The 21,374-nt window shown below is 37.9% G+C and overlaps 1 protein-coding gene across 4 annotated transcripts in view; it reads right to left on the bottom strand.

Annotated features, from left to right (window-relative positions):
- The window catches only part of cdc42bpb (CDC42 binding protein kinase beta (DMPK-like)), a 208,127-nt gene that overhangs the window by 44,302 nt on the left and 142,451 nt on the right, over positions 1–21,374 (bottom strand). For 2 of the 4 annotated variants that reach the window (XM_043697465.1, XM_043697464.1), the window contains exons 15-23: positions 21,054–21,298; positions 19,951–20,056; positions 16,368–16,492; positions 14,701–14,806; positions 13,476–13,624; positions 8,682–8,779; positions 8,459–8,538; positions 7,825–7,875; positions 7,075–7,098 (exon numbers count right to left, since the gene is read on the bottom strand). In XM_043697465.1, the coding sequence (XP_043553400.1) occupies positions 7,075–7,098; positions 7,825–7,875; positions 8,459–8,538; positions 8,682–8,779; positions 13,476–13,624; positions 14,701–14,806; positions 16,368–16,492; positions 19,951–20,056; positions 21,054–21,298 (984 nt within the window). The remainder of the gene's footprint in view (positions 1–7,074; positions 7,099–7,824; positions 7,876–8,458; positions 8,539–8,681; positions 8,780–13,475; positions 13,625–14,700; positions 14,807–16,367; positions 16,493–19,950; positions 20,057–21,053; positions 21,299–21,374) is intronic. The other 2 variants (XM_043697466.1, XM_043697467.1) reach the window with 2 other exon arrangements.

Consider the following 21,374-nt stretch of genomic DNA (forward strand, 5'->3'; position numbering starts at 1 on the left):
AGACTTCAAAATGTTGCTTCCTTTATTCGGTCTCAAAATTCACACATTTCTGTCCTGAATTCTATGTGCCACCAGGCATATGTGTAGCGTATGGATTACTGCACATTAGTCATAGCACAAAAGTTTAATGTCAACTGCAAACAAACATGATTAACATCTTTTTTTAATCAACGTTTTGTAGGATAGAACAAACAGCAATACTAAGCACTAGAAAATCATTAATTATTGATTTACAATGTTCATGTACTTCATTTTTAAATCTTCCTTTTCAATTTTGAGTATTAAATACTATTATAGATCTCGGTCAATTGTTAGTTGAATTTGCAGTTTTGCACAGATTTATATTTGGGGGCTGTGACCCTGAAGTCATTCCTTGCTGCGTCAATTGCTTTAATGTAACTACTTAGCTTTTGTAGCCTTGTTATAGATTATTTCATTTTTGGTATGAATGTCCATAGTTTGATATTGTAATGTTTTGGGCGATTTTCTTGAGGGTTTTTTTAAAAAGAACCAGGAATATCAATGGTTGTGTCTCTAGTTATCAGCCTGGATAGGAGTGAAATAAGAAACTATTTTCTTATGCAGAAAATTTAGTGTCCAAGTGTTTTTTTGAAACATTTAGGAGAATACAATTTGAACTACTTTTATGTTTTATGGTATTACTTTACTGCCAGATCAACTGCACAAAATAAATTCATAAATGCTTCAAGATCTTAGAAGCTTGAAAAACATTTCACATAATAGACCTGAACAAGATCCAGTTTTTCATTTAAAAAACAACTATTTAACAAAACAAATATAAAAATTCAAACCGCAGTGGTAAAATAACTGATAGCAGTGAAGAAAAACTACAGGTACACTAACAGAAGCTATACTGGATTTTAAATTTTGCTAGATTTTGGGTTAGGCCCAAGACCTAGGGTCTTGAATGATTTGGACCGATCAGACTTCGAAGAGTAAAGAGTTGGGTGGAGCATGAAATAGACAGATGGTACACTGTAACACCTCACCTGAATTGTCCAGGGAAGTTAGAATAAACTTTTTTTAAAAATGATGTGCAGCACATTCTAAAAATGTCCCATTAATAAAGTGCTGGTTCATACACAGCTACTTTGTACATGTGTAGCTATACAAAATGTCTAGCGACAATACAAACCTCTTCGAAAGTAAGGAAAAATAGACATTTCATTAAAAGTAATTAGAAAGTGTCAGCTCATGTACTGAAAATCGCTTAAGGGTGGAAGACTGACATTATTCCCTTGGTTCTTTTGCACCCCCCATTATTCCTGGACAGTGAAACTGACTGCAGTGGGGAATTAATAATCCAAGGCAATTCTGCTTTAATTTTCTGACCTGTTTAACATTTTCCAATTCTAATGCAGTTTGATATTAGTGTACAATGTAGTGAGAGAATGTTGCACCATCATAGGCATTGATTTTTAGATGAAACATTAAATCAAGTCAGCAGCTGATCTCTCAGGTGGATGTAAAAGATCTCATGGCATTAGTCCAAGGTCCTGCAGCTCAAGTCCTATCCTTAATAAGCATCACTAAATATAGATTAGTTGGTCATTATCACATTGCTGTTTTGGGAGAACTTACTGTGTGCAAATTAGTTGAATTATTTCTGACATAACAGGAGTGATATATTCCAAAAGGACAACTATTGGCTGTAAAGCTTTTGGGATCATGAAGAGATGACATAAATGAAAGTTTCAAGTTTTACTTTGTCAGTGTTGCTAATTACAAAATGTTTTTCTAAATAAACAATGTGACCTGACATTTAAACCAATGTGAAGAGAACACTTCCAGAGTTCATGTTCCCTTTTAGTCATCTTACATTAACTATGATGCCAAAATGAAAGGCTTGTATTTACAAAGTATCTTTTAGCAACAAAATACTTTTGGGCTGCAATCATTGTTGCAATGATGGATATTTTAGAAGCCTTACTAGCGCATGTGATTTAAGCTGATACTCCAGGGCATCAGTGAAGGAGTCGCTGCACTGATACAGGATCAAACATCGAAAAGAGACATTAAATTGAGGCCCTGGTCATTTATACTCACTTGGTATACCGAAGTCACTTACTCAACTTCTTCCTACACTTAAAATAATTAATTTCTTTTTCATCAAAACACACACAGTATTGGCAGTGGTAGACAATTAAGAGTTTCAATACAATTAAGAAAGGAAGCAAGCTCATGTACTGTATGTACAGTTTTCTCTTTGTATGAAATGGCAGACACTTACATAAATGAATGCAAGGTAACACTAAGCAGCAAGTGTTCAACCATCGAATAACTTAATGAGATAGAACTCATCATGGTACCTCATCAAGTCAATTAGTCCTAGCCAGCACAACATAATCAACAGTATCATTCTTCTCTTGTCCTGTTAGAAGCCTTTGATCCCCTCTCAGCATATACCCTTCACTGGCACAGTGCAAACAGAACAGCTGCTTCTAAATGTCAGATTATGCCAAACAGGTTTAAGGGAAAAAGGATGGTGCAATTTGACTTACCCAAAATTCTCTCTCCTTACTACACAAATCAATTAATTTCCTTATATAATAATTAATGATTCATCCTGCCTGAGAAAGAGGACTGGAGGGAATCACGAGCAAATTGTAAGTCATGGCAAACTAGACGCCATATATCTGAAGATCTTTGCTTCAGCATGTGGCTCACATTTTGTACAAACTAAATATCACCACTCCACTCGCGCCAAAAGATACTTTTAGATTTGCTGAATACGCGATGATCTGATCTTGAACTATCTGATACCTTGTTTCATGAGAATTGCTATACCAAATCTATGCTATAGCGTCCAAAAAAATCTACAATTAAGTCTACAATGACCCTCCCATGCTGTCAGCTCAGGGTTGTTACAGGATGGTTATCTACAATTGGCAGACTACTACGGAAACAAACATGTGTAATAATGCTTTGAGAATACTTTGGCTACAAAGCTAACTTAGCTGAAAATGTGTTGCTGGAAAAGCGCAGCAGGTCAGGCAGCATCTAGGGAACAGGAGAATCGACGTTTCGGGCATAAGCCCTTCTTCAGGAATGAACTATGATGCCTGAAGAAGGGCTTATGCCCGAAACGTTGATTCTCCTGTTCGCTGGATGCTGCCTGACCTGCTGTTTTCCAGCAACACATTTTCAGCTCTGATCTCCAGCATCTGCAGTCCTCACTTTCTCCTACAAAGCTAACTTAGTCATGACAACTTTTCAGTCATCAAATGGTGAGCCATAAGCTGATGCAAAGATCTGCTGATAGGGACTTTTTGTCAATCTTCATGGTAGAAAAACCATTAGTATACCAAAACTTCAACAGAGTTAAGGGGCAGAGGTGAATGTAGTGGCCATATGAAGATGATGCTGGGGATGTTGAAAAGTCTGATGAGGAAAAAAAAACCACCCAGGCCAGATAGGACTGCACTCCAGGATTCTGAAGGAGATAGCTGAAGAGATTGTGGAGCATTGGTGATCATCTTCAGGAATCAGTGGAGTCAGGGATGATCCTGGAGAACTGGAAAATAGCTAATGTAATACCCTAGTTTAAGGGAGGGAGGGAAGGAGGTAGCAGATGGGAAATTAAAGGCCAGTTAGCCTGACCTCAGTCATTGTTAAAATTATTTAGGATAAGTACTTGGAAGTGCATGGTAAAATAAGTCAGCATAGCTTCATCAAGGAGAGGCCATGCCTGGCAAATTTGTTGGAATTTTTGAGCAGGTAACCGTCAAGTGAGACAAAGGAGAGCCTGTGAATACGATCAATTTGGATTTCCAGAAGGTCTTTGACAAGGTGCTGCACAGGATGCTGCTAAATAAGATAAGAGCCCATGATTTTAGCAGCAAGTAATCGGCATGGACAGAGGACTGACTGATTGGCAGAAGGCAAAGAATAGGGATGAAGGGGTTTCTTTCAGGATAGAAGCTGCTTACTAGTGGAGTTCTCCAGGGGTCAGTGTTGGAACCACAACTATGCATGTTATACATTAATGATCTGGACAAAGAAACCGCGGGCAAATACAATCAGTTCTGCTATAACGCATGTTTCTTCAACATCAGATAGACAGGATAGTGAAGGTGGTATTGGATATGCTTTCCTTTATTGGTCAGAGTATTGAGTACAGGAGTTGGGAGGTCATGTTGCTTTTAGAATATGGTGTGCAGTTCTGGTCTCCTTCCTATTGGAAGGATGTTGTGAAACTTGAAAGGGTTCAGAAAAGATTTACAAAGATGTTGCCAGGGTTGGAGGAGTTGAGCTACAGGGAGAGGCTGAATAGGCTGGGGCAGTTTTCCCTGGAGCGTTGGAAGCTGAGGGGTGGCCTTATAGAGGTTTATAAAGTCACGAGGGGCATGGATAGGATAAGTAGACAAGGTCATTTCCCTGGGATGGGGGAGACCAGAACTAGCGGGCATAGGTTTAGGGTGAGAGGGGCAAGATATAAAAGAGACCTAAGGGGCAATGTTTTCATGCAGAGGGTGGTGAGTGCATAGAATGAGGTGCCAGATGAAGTGGTGGAGGCTAGTACAAAGACAGCATTTAAAAGGCATCTGGATGGGTATATTAATAGGATGGGTATATGAATAGGTTTAGAGGGATGTGGGCCAAGTGCTGGGACTAGATTAGGTTCCGCTACCTGGTCAGCATAGATAAGTTGGACCGAAGGGTCTGTTTCTGTGCTGTACATCTCTATGAATTGGCTGACAATGCAATTGAAAACTTTAGAACATTTGTAAAACTTGAACTTTCCTCACTTGTATTGGCTATTACATGATGCCGGTCCCATTGGTTTAAGTGGTACTGATATTATGCAATTTTCTTACAACATGAGGTCACATGGGAATGGGACTATTGCATCAGACCAGATTGTAACACAAACAAAGGTGGAGGGAGAGGTAGTATTGAAGAAATAGGGAGGCTACAGAAGGACTTGTACAGGCTTTGAGAGTGGGAAAAGTAGTGGCAGTTGGAATACAAATGAGTGCAAATGCAAGGTTATGCACTTTGTAGAGATATAGACTATTTTCTAAGTGGGGAAAGGCTTCGCAAGTTTGAAGCATAAAGAGACTGACAAGTTCTAGTTCAGGATTCACGTAAAGTCCAAATGCAGATTCAGTTGGCAGTTAGAAAGGCAAAGGCAATGTTAGCATTCATTTTGAGTGGACTACAATACAAGAGCAGAGATGTACGGCTGAGGTTACATGATGCTCTGGTTAGACCACATTTGGAATATTGAGAGCAGTTTGGGCCCCACATCTAGGGAAGTGTGTGCTGCCCTTGGTGGAGTACAGAGGCGGTTTAAAACAATGATCCTGGAAATGAAGGACTCATCATATGAGAAGCAATGAAGACTCTGTGGAGCTTGGAAGGATTGGGGAGAGGGGGATCTCATTGAAACTTACACTGAAACTCAACAGGCCTGAATAGAGTAGATGTGGAGAAGCTGTTTCCGTTAGAAGGAGAGAAACTAGGATACAAAGAGACAGTCTCAGTGTAAAGGGACAATCCTTTAAAATTGCGATGAAGGGGAATTTCTTCAGGCAGAGGGTGGTGAATCTGTGGAACTCTTTGCTGCAGAAGGCTGTGGTGGCCAAGTTACTGACAGTATTTAAGGGAGATATAGATAGGCTCTTGATTAGTATGTGGATCAAGGGTTCTGGCAGAAGGTAGGAGATTGGAGTTGAGAAACATATCAGCCATGATTGAATGGCATAATAGACTTGATGGGCCTAATTCTGTGCTCAAATCTTATGGTTTTATGTTGCTACTTGAGTTGCCTACAAAGTATTGAGCAATACTCTAAGTACAGAACCACATGCAAAGTTGCACATGCACTATGGCCAGACTGAGCCAACACTAGCCAAAGTCAGTGATATCATCATGGATGATGTTCCTTATTCTTAAATTATCATCTTCCCCATTCTCTTTTTGCTGGTAACACATACTGAGCTTGATATCCAGGGGAGGCAGCTCTGGGATAATACCTAATTAGGGTCCAAATCTAAATCTGAACATCATGCGTCAAATCTTTTAATGTGCTAAATCTTTTGCTTTATTAATCTCAAGACTTACATAGGAAGACTATTGGCAAGGGTCCGTGAATTTAAGATGCTCACATCCAATGAAAATCAGCAAAAATAGTGATCAAGAACAGGTATGGAGAATAATTTTTCTCCTCCTTAGCTTAGCACATGAAAACCCCAACTGCACCTTTGTTTTCAAGCTGTGCAGAGCAGGGGTGGAGCATTGTTCTTTGAGGTTTTGACTGGTTTAGTGGCTTATTGCGAGATTTAAGCACTGGGCCCAACTTTTAAACTAGCATTATTTTATTATTACACAAATAAATACAAGATATTTATTAATAAACTGAACAAAACTGGATTCCAGATAAGAAACAACAATCTAATGTTTAAATTCATTCACTATAATTTATTTCATTATTTATTTCACAATTTAAAATCCACAGCAAACATGCCTACTTATTCTTAGCTATTTATTGCAAAATTTGTAATTTTGATGTTAATGAAATTACAGCGAAAGTACTCACTCTAAATTCTAAACTCTAAAATCAATGTAATTATGTTTTCAAAATATATAAAAAAGGTAAATAAGATTCAGGCAGCATAAATGTGAGGAAAATTTTCTTTATACTCCAGCATATAACTGTAGCATCAAACATATACGTACTACTTTTATTCACATTTTGAAATGCTTTATATTTTACAACTCAGAACTTGTACAGCTTGGCCATAGATATACAACTAACTACCCACCTCAACCACTAGATGACTGTGTTATCTTGCTCCCTGATGTATAGCTACTGGACTTCGGCTCTTTTTTAAAAATAATAATTTTAGACTAGTTCATTAAAAAGGACATTATTTGACATCTCAGTCAGCACTTTTAATTGAAGCAGTGTGTTCTATTAAGGATGGTGTAGGTTTATCCTAAGGGACTTAATAGAAGGGGGCACCCCTTCAATCATAATCTATTCTTAAACTTTCACCTACAACTGACTAAAGAATGGATGCTCCAAGGTACTGTAAAATATTTCCTTACATGTTTGTTCTTTATAAAGCAGGGCTTGATGGAAGATATCAAGTTTGAAAAGGGTAGGCAGCAAAAGAAGAATCATTGAGACAGTACGTTAAAACAATATTTTAGACAGGATTGAATGGCACATCACCTAGCTTCTGTAAATCCCAACACTAAGATACAGACTACATGTCAAAATGGTTACAGTTTTATAAGCTTGGGAGTTCAAATAAGTACCTCTTATTGGAATCAGAAAACAAGAGTTGATGGTCAAATCCAAAAAAGGTTTGATCTTTTATCCAGTAGAGATCAAAACGCTACCTGAACCTTTGCTTAAATTAGTTATTCATTTAATTGGTTCCACCAATTGAAATCATCAAGTATAATGATAAGGAGCACTTCAAAGAATTCATCCAATTTTATTTGAACTCCAAATATGGTTAACTGGCATTGCAATTAAACAAATCTTTGCAGAAATGCCAACCTACATATTTAGTAGACTGTTGAATTGTATTATGCTTTGGACAAAGGAGGATTATATTTTTACCAAACACAATTGCAATCATTATTGCAGCTTGAAGAAATTGTGAAATTTGGTGATTTGAGTACTTTGAAAACAAGCAATTTTCAAACATTAGCAATAGTAATGGTAGTTTCATGTAAAGCTATAGCAGAATTAATTAACAAGGAATAAGGAAGCACAACTAGCTTAGAGAGTGCCAGATTAAGTAAGTGATAACAAGTTAGGGTGACAAAGCACACGCACAAACTTACTTCTTCCCAAAACGCTAGGAGAGATGATGTAGACGAAGAAGAAACAGAGCCCTTTGTACAACAGATATGAGAAAAATACACTTAGTGAATTCCCTTTTGCAAATTCAAAAGTATAATAGGAAACCATCTCTCACAAAGAGATTGGTGCACTTGGGTATAGCCAATTTGTTTGTAGGAACACCTTCATTTGTTAAAAAAGACCATATGCTTTATAAGCTTTTGAAAGATGCCTGGAATCAGCATAATGTAATGCCACAAAGTGTAGAATTAGCAATATTTTTCAGTTGTAAAGATGATTAGGGATTACAGCTCAAAAAAATGGAATATGGATTGAATCAACTGGTCACAAAAATGAGCAGATTCACACTTATTTCCAGATATCTAACTGGCATTTCCTTACATCTTTTCAGCATATCAGATTTTTATCTACAAACCATGACAGTTTGCTTTAATAGATTGGAAAACATATTCCATTTATATATGGCAAGGCTGTCAACTTCATGTAAAGCTGTTTTGCTGTCCTATCTTATACTAGATACTATTATAATTTCCTCCCAGCTAAAATAAAATTTACAAACATGCACATCGAAACACTTCTAGAGTTTGATATTATCACTACATAATCAGCACTTACTTTAAATCCCAAGTCATGTGGAATTGGAGAGGTGTTAAAATAATCAAAAATAGAATCCTGAAAATCTGGAAGTTTGAGACCTATCAAACAAAAGAAAAGCATAAGCATGAAACATGACTTGCTTTAGGACAATAAAACTAGCCATAGAGATTTTACAAGTCTGTTTTGAAAAAGTATTTAAACTGTAATTATAGTTCATAGTAAAACTGTTGCTATCACTAACCTTTTTCTGTTCTGGCTTTACTTTCTTCTAATTCTTTCTTTAGATTCTGGATTTCTTCTACAAATTTCTGATTCTTGCCATCTGCCTCCTTCAGTTTACTGAAATCAAATTTTCGAGATGGAGATAGAATACAGAACATCAAGATGTATTAATAAAAATGGTCATACATGGCTCAAAAATTTGCCAAAGGTTTTAAACATAATATTTTTAAACATTTTCCAGTTACCAAAATCAGGAAGAGGATTCATAGGTTTTCATTTAAAAAGCACCTTATTACATTCCTGAGACATTCCTATATGCTGTATGTGCAAAGTAGCATTGCTTCAAGGCTATACAGCATTGTTCTATGTACACATTCTGCAGTCAATTTCAATGCAGCAAGCATTTACAAGCAGCCAATCACACAAATTAATCAGTCAATAGTAGTAGTAGTAGTGGTTCAGGGAAATCAAAGCTTCTGTTTAATATTTACAGGACAGTACTTCGGCCAGTGCAGCATTCTCACTGCAGTATGCTGAAGTTATAATCTCCTTTATGGAAAGAGTAGTCTGAATGTGCAACTCCCTATTACAGTTTGCTGTTTAGATACTACAGATAAAATGTAAAAAGTCCAATTAATTTAAAGCAGATCTTGGCCTATTTACTTTAAATTAATTACATTTGATTAAATTTAGTTACATTTATACTTTTGGGCTTAAAGTAGTTATTGGTATTAGATTAAAAATAATAAATATGCCAAACAAACCCTTGAGCCTGCACTGACATTTACTTCAATAAGGACTGCTTACTTAAATCATTTCCACTTTCTCATTCTGCATATCCACAAGTTCCCTCACATACAAAAATCTTGAAATATACTCAATTGTATAGTATTTCCAGACCCTGGAGTAGAAAATTCCAATGATTCACAACTTTGAAATGAAAAAAATTCTCCTACTAATTGGCTGACGACTCATCTTGGGAATATATTTCCTCATTTTAGACTCTCCAAGTAAAAAGGGGGGAGGGGCAGTTTATCATCGTATACCCTGTCAAGTCCTTTAAGATTTGTCCACAGCCTTCGTTAACCATTAGGTGTATTGTTTACTGTTTAAAGGAAGGAGTTGAAATTCAGAAAGTGCATGGATCAATATTCACCAGGATGATAACAAGAATGAGAAATTGTACTTGTGAACAGAGACAATGGGCTGAACCTTTAGGGTGGTATATTCCTCATGCCCTGACTGAAAAGTCAGTTGTCAGCTGCTCATCTGAAAACTAGCTGCCCCATCATGAAAAATTGTTTCAGAATGGGACTTTTACCCTGAGAGGAAGTACCACTCTAAAGACTGCTGAACAGTTTGATTTAATAAAAACAGAACTGCAAACGCTGGAGATCCAAAAGAAAAACCGCCAGTTCTGATGAAGAGTCACTGGACTTGAAACATTAATCATGTTTTCTTCTCAAAGATGCGGCCAGAGCTGCTGAGTTTCGCCATTAATTTCTATTTTTGTGCTGAACAATCTGACTGACTAGCAGCTCAGTTGTCCTAGGTGTGCTCTGATTCAGCAATGGCCACTGATGGGATTACAGGTAGTTATTGGGTAAAATGACTGGTAGAACCCAGACTGATAAGTAAGTTTGTAATTTTGGATAGGCCTGGCTGGTAGATTCTGGCAAGTAGACAAGGATGAGAAAAAATGACAATGTTTCAATCATAAGGCAGAACATGTCTTTGAACTGTGCAGGGAATGCCTTGAAGCAGGTACTTTCTGCTCAACAATGTCCTGTGCTTTAAAATTTGCTGAGTCAATTGCCCTGCCTCGGTCTTCCAGTGATTAAACTAAAACAGTGGCAAAAGCACTTAAGTGGCCAATTAGGCCTAAGGACTGGTGCACTATCTGACACTTTCCCTTCTGTAATATGGGAGAACGGTCAGGAGCAATCGAGTCCAGTTCACTGTGCACATACTAAGCACGAGGCAGTGATTCACTGCCCATTGCAATTCCAAACTGCAACAGGGAATCCCAAAGCCCAATTTAATCTCATTAATTTGGACATTTCCCCTTGCCCCGCAACTCCCTCTGCTTGAAATTCTTAAACACTTTCCTCTTAATATTATAAGTTAATGTCTCCTTATCGCCGACAAATCTCCAATCAAACTGAGGAGACAAGATTGGGTTTTGGGATACTCAGAAAATAATCTAAGTAACTTAAGTTTCGTTTAAGAACTAATATTTCATCTCTGATTTCATCCTAGTCAAAGCCTGCAATATGGAACATTAATTCCCTTTGTATAAAAAGCACACTCTTAACCATGGCATAAGCACTGCCTTGTAAAAATCTTAGAATGTTTAGGATGGATGTTAATAGATTAAGAGTCTAGAACTAGGGAACAAAGGAAAATGAATTAGTCATTTAGAGTGCGGAGAGAAAACATTTCTTCAAAGATCGCAAATTATTGGAATTCTCTGCTGGCCTGGCAACATCTGTGAAGAAAAATCAAAGTTAACATTTCAGGTCTGGTGACCCTTCCTCAGAACTGATGGTAGCTAGGAAAATTTTGGTTCATAGGCAGAAGATAGGGGGTAAGGAGTAAACGATAGGTGGGGATAGAGCCCAAAGAGAGAGGATAGACAAAACAGTCGATAATGATCCAGGTGTGAGGGAGAATAGACGTTAAAGGAGACTGTTAGTCGCTAACAACAAGTTGTGTATAATGGCATACTATGTGATAAGTCCTGGTGTGTGGGGTAGGGGGCTAGGACATGGGGGAGTTCAGGCCCTATAATTATTGAACTCAATATTGTTTCTCGAGGGTTGTAGATTCCCCAAGAGGAAAATGAGGTGTTGTGCTTCCAGCTTCATTAGAGCACTGCAGAAAGCCTGAGACAGAGATATTGGCCAGGGAACAGATGGTGGGTTAAAGTGACAGGCAACTGGAAGGTCAGGGTCTTTTTTTGCAGCCAGAACATTGGATGACTGCTTTGCAGAGCAACTGTCTATATTATGTTTCCTCATGTAGAGGAGACCACATTGTGAACAGCAAATGTGGTAAACTGGAATGTGAGAAGAGCAGGTAAAGTGCTGCTTCACCAGGAAGGTACATTTGGGCCCTTAGATACTGAGGAAGGAGGTGGTAAATGCACAAGTGTTATACCTTCAGCAGTCACAGGGGAAGGTGCCGTGGGGCCGAGGATGGGGTGTAGGAAGTGAAGGAAGAGTGGACCAGGGCATCCCGAAGGGAATGGTCCCTGTGGAAAGCGGATAAGGGAGAGAAGGGGAATAGGTCTAGCGGTGGTAGAAATGGCGGCTACTGACCTTCTGGATGTGGATGTTGGTGGGATGGTAGGTAAAGACAAAGGTGAGTCCTATCACTGTTGTGGGAGGGAAGACAGGAGGTGAGGGTGGAAGTGCGGACATAGGTTGGACATGGTTGAAGGCCCTGTTGACAATGGTGCTGGGGAATCCGCAGTTGAGGAAAAAGGTGGACAATCCTTGTCGAAGGTGGCCTCATCGGAATAAGCGACTTAAATGGAGGAACTGAAAGAACGGAGTCTTTACAAGAGACAGGTGTGAAGATGTAAATTCCAGGTAGCTGTGGGAGTCGGTGGGTTTATAGTGGAGATTTGTGGCTATTCTATCCCCAGAAATGGAAACAGAGATATCGATGAAGGGAAGGGAGGAGTCAGAGATAGAGCAGGTGAAAGTGAAGGTGGGGTCGAAATTGGAAGCAAAATCAATGAACAGTTGCAGATGAGAGAAGCAAGCAGCACTGATGCTATCAGAGAAATGGTTATGGGTGGGGGCCAGAATAGAATTGGAACAAGAAATGTTCCACACACCCTATGAAGAGACAGGCATAACTGGGCCCATGTGAGTATCCAGGGCCTCTGGCCTGAAGAAAATGACAGGTGTTAAAAGAGAAGTTGTTGAGGGTGAGAGTGAGCTCGGTCAAGCAGAGGACGGTGGTTGGGGACGGTTCAGGCCTTTGCTCGAAGAAGCAACAGAGAGCCCTGAGTCAGTCTTGATGGGGATGGATGTATAAACGGTTTGCACATCCATGGTAAATAGGAGGCGGCTGGAATGTGCAAACTGGAAATTCTAAAACTGGCATTAAGTGTCAGAGGAATTACGGATGTATGTGGGCAGGGTCTGGACCAGGGAGAAAAGACTGATTAAAGATGGGAAGATATGAGGCCTGTGGGGCAGGAGCAGGCTGAAACAATGAGTTTGCCCATGTAGTCTGCCATTACACACGTTGGCCACTAAGTCTTCATTACCAGCTATTCACCTTCCCAGCCAGATTGTTATAATCTCCTGTATCTGTCCAACTGTCCTTCTCTCTATTTAGGCTCTATCCCTACCTTTGGTTTGTCCTTACCCCCTCTCCCACCCTGTCTTCTACATATAAACTGTCCATTCTGAGGAAGGGTCACTGGACCCGAAACATTAACATGAATTTCTCTTCACAGATGCTGCTCGACCTGCTGAGCTTTTCCAGCAGCTTCTGTTTATGTTTCTGATTTACAGCATTCGCAGTTCTTATGGTTTTTATCAGAGTTCTCTACCTTCCCATTCTAAATTACTTAGTGTGTAAACTTTTAGTTCAAAGTCTAGTTCCAGCAAGTATTGAAGAAACTGTGTTTACTAGTCCTTTGATTTAGGGAAACTAGATTATTGAATGGCTAAAGATGACATTTGTGGAGGCCTATTCAATTAGGAGCAATGCCACAAGAAATAAATAGCAGTGCTGCTGAATAGATTTAACAAAAGTGCAGTACGAGGAACGAGTTTGATAATTAATATCATACCTCTCAAATGCCATATTAGTGGCTTTCACTCTACTTAGCTCTTCCTGTACCAGTTGCTTAGCACGTATTTCTGCTTCAAGAGCAGACTGTAACTCTAATCTAGCTGACATATCCAACTTTGCACTGCGTCTCACTTTCCACAAAGGATCCTGAAAGAATATGATCAGACACAGGAAATTAACATAACAACTTGTCTGAAAATGTTAAAAACTTGGCGGAGTTACCAGTCCTGAAATTACGAGGGGACTGAATTAGTTCAAGTTTGAAATATCCTACGTTAATAATATCTAGCATCATTAATGGCCATTAAGAGTTTGGATTCTCATACTAATAAATGCTTGGAAATACAAAACTTAACTATTGCTTAATGATTAGAAGTTGAACCTTTTCATCTTGTACTTATCAAAACCAGAATTAAAGTAAATGGTTAATTGTTCCTGCTGCAGTACCTTGCCAATTATGGCCAAACCAATCAGCACCACCTCATTTTGTATAAAATGTTGCCTCTTTTTTCAAGTCTATTCCTTGTGTCCTAGTTCTGACAAGTGCAAGATGTAACCCTTCCATTCAGCAATGTTTAAGATACTCACATTAAGTAAATTCTAAAACATGATTGTGGCACCACTGCTCACTTCTTAAATGCAAGGAGTGTGGAAGCTATATATAAATATATACATACACATAAAAGATACATACACAGAGCATTAAGTGAGGCTGCCCAAAAATTAGATGCTAACATGGTTTATATTTGTTGAACTTGACCACTCCATTAACAAAGTAAAATCAAAATGATGGCACATTTCCCTCAGGTTGTAGGTAACCAGTAGCTAATAACAATGTGCTATCTTTACCAGAAAGATTTATTGCTACTCTGTAGTTGTAGTGTTATACAAAATTAGAGATTTATCAATTAAATTTACCAAGTTTCGCAAATAGCAATACATTGATTCTTCAGAAATTGCTTCGCGAATGTATTGATGAAGCAGGCCTAGAGATTAGTTGTTAATTGACATAGAAAGATAAATTTGTTATTTTGTTCAGAGGTTATTCACTCATAAATGGCGCTTTGCCTTAAAACCTATATAACCCATATCAAGACTTGCACAAGACTGCAAGCGAATATTTCTAATACAAATTACATCCATTAATTTGTAGTAAAAACAAAGTTAACATGTATAAAGGCGAAGCTCAAACAAACAAGAGTAAATGACTATTACAATCATACCAGTGTTCTTGAACCTAGACTAGAATTCCGCAGTGATTCAAGTTCTTCTGTCATCTTGGATGCCAGAGCCTGTAAGTATCCTCTTGCGTCTTTCTCATCACTCACCCTAACAGCATAAAATATAAAAAGGCTTTGAAGATCCTTAATTACCCATAAGTTATTTTACACTGACAATTTTGGAAACAGGGTCTAATAGGAATGGGATGAGACTCGTAATTCAGAACCCCAGGTCAACGTTCGGCAGATGGCGAAATTTGAATTCAGCAAATATCTGTGGAATTGAAAGCTGGTCTAATGGCAACCACATAATTGTTGATCACATTTAAAAACATTGCGATTCCCTAATCCGATTAGGAAAGGAAATCTGCCACTCTGTACCTAGGTCTGGCCTGTGTGTGACTGCAGATCCACAGTAATGTGACTGACAACTGCCCTCTGGCCAGTTAGGGATGGACATAAATGCTGTCCAGGCAGTGATGTCCACATCTCATGAACAAATAAAAATATTCTTCTGCAATCTTGTATTATGTTCTTTACTCCATCATTTTATGCTTGTTTTATATAGTTTGTAATTAGCCATTTGGTTTAAAAGTTTTAAAGTTGTATACTCTATTCTAAAAAGCATTCAACAGCAAATATAATAAATTGCTTTGTGTTATGGACAAGGCTATACCCCTCAAAACATTTCAAGAAGGCGGCCCAGACCTTAACTTTGTTAGTTGTTTTAAGCAGATGTAAATGGATACTCCAGGAGAAAATTAGCTGGTCAAACCACCTAGCTTTAAACAAAACAGAATTTATTTTCAAGATTACTGAATGAAACACAAACAACAGAAAACAGAATACCGAATAACTTAACCTCTCCAAAAACCCAACAGATCATCCCAACTTAATGATACTGTTCCAAATACTTGCAACCATCTTCATAAACACTCCTTGGCACAAAATGTAAAATCAAAAACAGGGTCTTACAGGATTAGAAGTCAGAGAGGAAGTGCCAACAGCTTTTCCCCCCCACCCCCTCCCTCCCCCCATACTACTGCTTAAAAAAAAGTAAACCATAGTAAAGTTGAGTTTGGAGAATTGGCCACTCCTTTTTCATTTTACAAAGTTTTTTTAAAACTTGAAAGCCTCTGCCTGAGGCAGTATCTGTTAGCTATGATCAAATTGCCCCTAAAACCCTAGAACCCCAGAATCTTCGGAGTTTGTATCATTTACGACCTCTAAAAGAAAAACCAACTGCATAAGCTTGTTAAAGGAGCAGCTTTGTCTCATTTGTTAAATATCAGAATTTTTGAAAACAAGACTCTTTGAAATATTTTAATATTCTGCCTCTAGATTGTATTCAACCTCCAACACCCTTGACTTTCTTGTCAAAAATCTGATCTAACTCAGCTTTGAACATACTCAATGACCTGGACACACATTCTTGGGAAATTCACACATAATTAAGGATTTATGGGGAGCTGTTTTTAAAATATTTGAAAATACAGAGTGCTAATAAGTGGCAGTCATTTGTACACATGCAAATAAATGATTTCTTGCTTTATAATAAATACACAATACAAGATAACCTAGTAGTACTAGAGAAACCAGAATCAATCATCGAAATGACTATAACAGTAGCAGTAGATAATTCTATTTGTAAAGGAATCTTAAAAACATACCATTGTATAATCTCTGCAATCTGAGCTTCCCAGTGAGCCACTGACTCTTTTCTTGCTGCAAGGTCCTGCAATTCATCTTCAAGTCGTCTGTTCTGCGTTGTAAGCTTATCCACAAATGTGCACATCTGAAAATCAAAAGCTAAAAATTCTAAATTGGGAATAAACAAATACTTCCAAATGCATTGTTTGTGAATACTTCAAATAGAATATTATAAATTAGCATTGAAATAAAATATTTTTTAAAGCCTAGTAAATGTTTAAATCTTTGAGAGCTCAAACACAATTTGATTAAACAACTAATAATACCATAAGAAACAGTAACAGGAGTAGGCCATTCAGCCCCTCGAATCTACTTCACCATTCAACTGGATCATGGGAGATCCAATACTTTCCTGCATTTTTCCATAGCACTTAATTCCCAGACTGATCAAGAATTTATCTGTCTCAGCCTTAATATACATAAGGACTCTCTGTGGCACGCAGTTCCAAAGACTCTCAACCCTCGGAGAAGAAATTCCCCCATATCTTAGTCTTAAATTTGGAACCCTTAATTCTGAGACTATGCCCTCTGGCCCTAGAATCTCCCATGAGGGTAAATATCCTCTCAACATTGACCGTGTCAAACTCCTTAACAATCCTTTTTTGGTGAGATCACCTTTCATTCTTTTAAACTCCAGCGAAGAGATTCCCAACCTGTTTCGCCTTTGCACGTAAGACAATCCCTCTATAACAGGGATCATCTGCGTGAACATACTCTGAAATTTTTCCAATGAAATCATATCCTTCCTTAAATAAAGGCACCAAAACTGCTCACAGTACTTCAGATGTGGTCTCACCAGAACCTTGTACAGTTGCAATAAGACTTCCCTACTCTTATACTGTAACTTCCTGAAATAAGAATATTCCATTAGCCTTTCTGATTACATGCTGCAGCTAAATCTAACTTGCTTTATTTCATGCACAAGTACCCATATGTCCCCCTGTATTGCACCTTTCTGCAAATTTTCTCCTAAATAATATTGGGCTTTTATTCTCCCTTTCAAAATGTACAACTTCATATTTTCCCACGTGATACTCCATTTGCCAACATTTTTCCCACTTACTTCAGCTATCAACATCTCCTTGTAAACTTTTGCAAATTGTCTTTGCCTTTATTTTACAAATTTGGTTTCAGTACATTTGCTTCTTTCCTCCAAGTTATTAATATATAGTAAACAGCTGTGGCCCCAGTACTGCTCCCTGTGGAATTCCACTTGTTCCACTTGTGTGGAAAAAAACCCACCTTATTCCCACTTGCTGTTCCTTGCCCTTTAGCCATTCTCTTTCAATGCCAATATACTAACTCCAACATTGTAGGTTCTTATCTTATGGCTTATCCTTTTGTGAGGTACTTTGTTAAATGCCCTCTGGAAGTCCAAATACAACACAGTCATTGTTTCCCTTCTGTTCACTCCAGTTGTTAGTTCATATGAGTTTACAACAAATCAAACAATATTTTTAAATAAAGCATACAAATGCCTCATTCCATCCTTATCCAAAGTCCGAGCATGAACAACAACAACAACAACAATCAAGACAAAGAAACCAGGCTGATGTTCTTGTTCGAAAACCTACAACCATTAAATACTGGGCTCAGTTGCTATGACCAAACAGATGAAGGGTCCTCCACCTGAAACACGGTGTGGAATTTAGTTCCTGGGATGGAGCTTCCCTTACTGGTGGCAGAACCAGTGTGAATCACATGTTGCTCCTGTACACTGGGGCAAATCTTTTTTAATTTCAACAAGGCACCCGAGTGGCTAGTTTCAGCTGTCATCTCAAATTATATCCCCAATAAGTAGAAATCCAACCCTGAAGACTGCTGGCCAACAGCTCACCATTTCTGGCAGTGCCACCAGGAGCAATAGCTACAGTGTGGAATGGTTTAAAGCCTGTACTAGGGATACTGTTAGATCCATAAGGGGCAGGATGGGGATTGTAGGGAGAGGGCGGTTGGAGTAGACGGAGTATATAAAGTAGACGATTGATCAAGGTGGTGACAATCAACCAAGCAAACAACCAACCACACCACCCTCAAACTTCCTGATGCTGAGCAACTTAATCAGAGACCTGTACAAATTACCTTTTATCCAAATTTTATTAAATTTCCATTAAATACTTGCAGGCTTGAGGATAATTGGCTCTAAATGGCTCATTGGTGAGTCTAATTGACATCTCACTGCCAGTGAGCAAAATTTTAATTGCCTTACCTCTCAACACTAAATTAAGGACAGTGTTCCTGGTCCCAGAAATCAGATGTGGGTAATTCCTATTCAGTTCTCTCAGCTCCCTCCCCCGTTTATGCTCCCTCCAGTGGGTCACAATAATCATCTTTCCATTGATGCTGCAGACTTGCTGAGTACTTTCAGTATTTTCGTTTTTTTACTTTAGGTCCAATTACTGCAGTGCTGAGATGAACAATCTTGCGTTTTATCCACCAATTATGCAATATAGATAATTAATATAAACATTTTGAATCCTTTATAAAAACGTTCAGCTAAACAGTCAACACTGTTGTGGGTCGACAACATTATTGTCGACAATGCTGTGACTACATTAGATTAGATTCCCTACAATGTGGAAACAGGCCCTTCGGCCCAACTAGTCCACAATGACCCTCCAAACAGTAACCCACCCAGACCCATTTCCCTCTGACTAATGCCCCTAACACTACGGGCAATTTAGCATGGCCAATTCACATCTTTGGACTGTGGGAGGAAACCCACGCAGACACGGGGAGAATGTGCAAACTCCACATAGACAGTCGCCGAAGGCTGGAATCAAACCTGGGACCCTGGTGCTGTGAGGCAGCAGTGCTAACCACTGAGCCACTGTGCTGCCCAATTGTTTAATAGTATTGATCTTCCAATTATTACAGATCATCTATATATTCAGTACACATCATATATACCATAAACAGAATATTTACTTTTACCAGGATTTAGGGCTTCTACCACATGCACACCAACAAAAATATCAAATGATCCTAGTTGGATTAAACTGCCTCTTTTGAATAATTCATTGGTACAAGCCTTATCCTTGGCACAGCCATAACTTTTTGTGAAGCTATAGCTACAAATCCAGATGTCAGCAACTGACTCTGCCAGGCAATGAAACTAAGTCAGCAACAATAGGCAAGTGTCAGTGAAACCTATGAAGTCACTAATACTTTTTGATGTATTTATTTCAAAACAAATTACTCAAGTCCTACTAAAGATCAATTTCTATCTCAATCTTGTCATAAGACTGTATACATCTGATAACACTTCACATCAAAAATAAATTTTTGGGGTATTTCATACATTTTTACATGAACATTTGCATGAATTAATGTTTGAACTAATATCTTTAAATAAGTAAACTGAATAAAATGAATAAATACTTTTGACTGAACATTGTGAAGGTCTCAATAAATGCTCTACCTGTTTGCAATTTTTCTCAATCTATCTAAATTTTGCAAATTAATTAATTAATGCAAATGTTAACACCACAGAATTAATGATGGAGAAAAATATTACTTGAAATATCAAGTGAAGTGACTTACTCGATCATTCTCAGCTGAAAATTTCTTGTTCTCTTCAATGAGCATGTTTCGTTCACATTCATATTTCTTTTTCAGTTCACCAAGGGTTTCCTCCATCTCATTGTGCCTTCAAACATAATAACAAACACAAATAGACTCAGCACTTTTCTTTTACATTCACATTGGTATTTTTTTAATAAACCTCACTATCCATCTACACAGATGATCTGTGAAAGGTTGTTAGAACTAAAATTTAAACCTAAGGTTAAATTGTAACGCAAGTCTCTTGCTTATCCAAACTACATACAAAAGTTCAGAGAAAGGATAAATAAAACATTCACAACTTGACTATCTACTTGATAGTACAATTTTGTACATGTTGAGCATAACAGTTAAATGAGGCTTACACTTCCAAATATGAGCTAGAAGCAATATAATCTTTTTAAATCTTTAAAGTAGTGTCCTCAATACTTGCATTTATATCAATTGAATTGCTCCCAAATACATAAAAGGATTAAGAAAGAAATATGTCTGAAGCCATTATGTTAAATTTAACCTAAAACATTTACTGGCCCAATATCTATTACCTCATATTATATTAATTTGGTTTTGGTTAACAGATTTTTGATATTGAGTATGTGAAGTAGAGAGTTAACAGGCTTCATAGTGTTACTTTTTTCTCTGTGTATCTAACTGTATGGCAGCAACCATCATGAGTAAAATTAAGTCATGATTAGCCACAAAACATTTAACTATTTATTAAAGTAAGGATCGGTTCTTTTCTCCTCATTCTTGGACTTTCTTACTATGCTGAGGTTCCCCAGAAGGGCTTTTGTTTCCTTAATATGGGAAGGCATCTGATCTGTCCTCTTGCCAATAATGACATAAGAGATTGAGATAATATCATTGTAGGTTAAAATTCATGATGTGCCATTTCTTTGTATAATACTTTAAAATTCCATCAAGATCAATGTTATCAAGGCAGTTTTCAATGTGGGGTTTTCTCCTATTCTTCAACAAGATATTTCTCAAACTTCTATTTTTTTGAGCAAAGCTCTTAAAAACAATTTATCTCAATTTAAAGCAGGTAATTCCTTCCTTTGTGCCTTCCTCTGGTTAATTACCTGTCCCTCTTGGCTTTCTCCAATTTGTCCTTTAATATCATGACATCTTTTTGTAGAGCTAAATGCTGAGCATCAGAATCATGGAGCTCCTTTTTAAGGTTCTTAATTTCAGTGCTGTGAGCAGCTTCACACCTCACCAGTTCCTCTTCATAGAAAACCAGTTTCTTCTCCAGCTCCGCTTTTACCTTGGAGAGTTCTTGCTGGTGCTGCAAGCTGGATCCAGCAGCCCGACCACCTTGCTTCAGCTAAGCACATATGGAGAAAATAGTTGAAACAAGCTTAAGATACAAAAAAAGCCCTTCTTGGAGATTAATCACTAAT

The sequence above is a fragment of the Chiloscyllium plagiosum genome, chromosome 10 (genome assembly GCF_004010195.1).
Source record: "Chiloscyllium plagiosum isolate BGI_BamShark_2017 chromosome 10, ASM401019v2, whole genome shotgun sequence".
NCBI lineage: Eukaryota > Metazoa > Chordata > Chondrichthyes > Orectolobiformes > Hemiscylliidae > Chiloscyllium > Chiloscyllium plagiosum.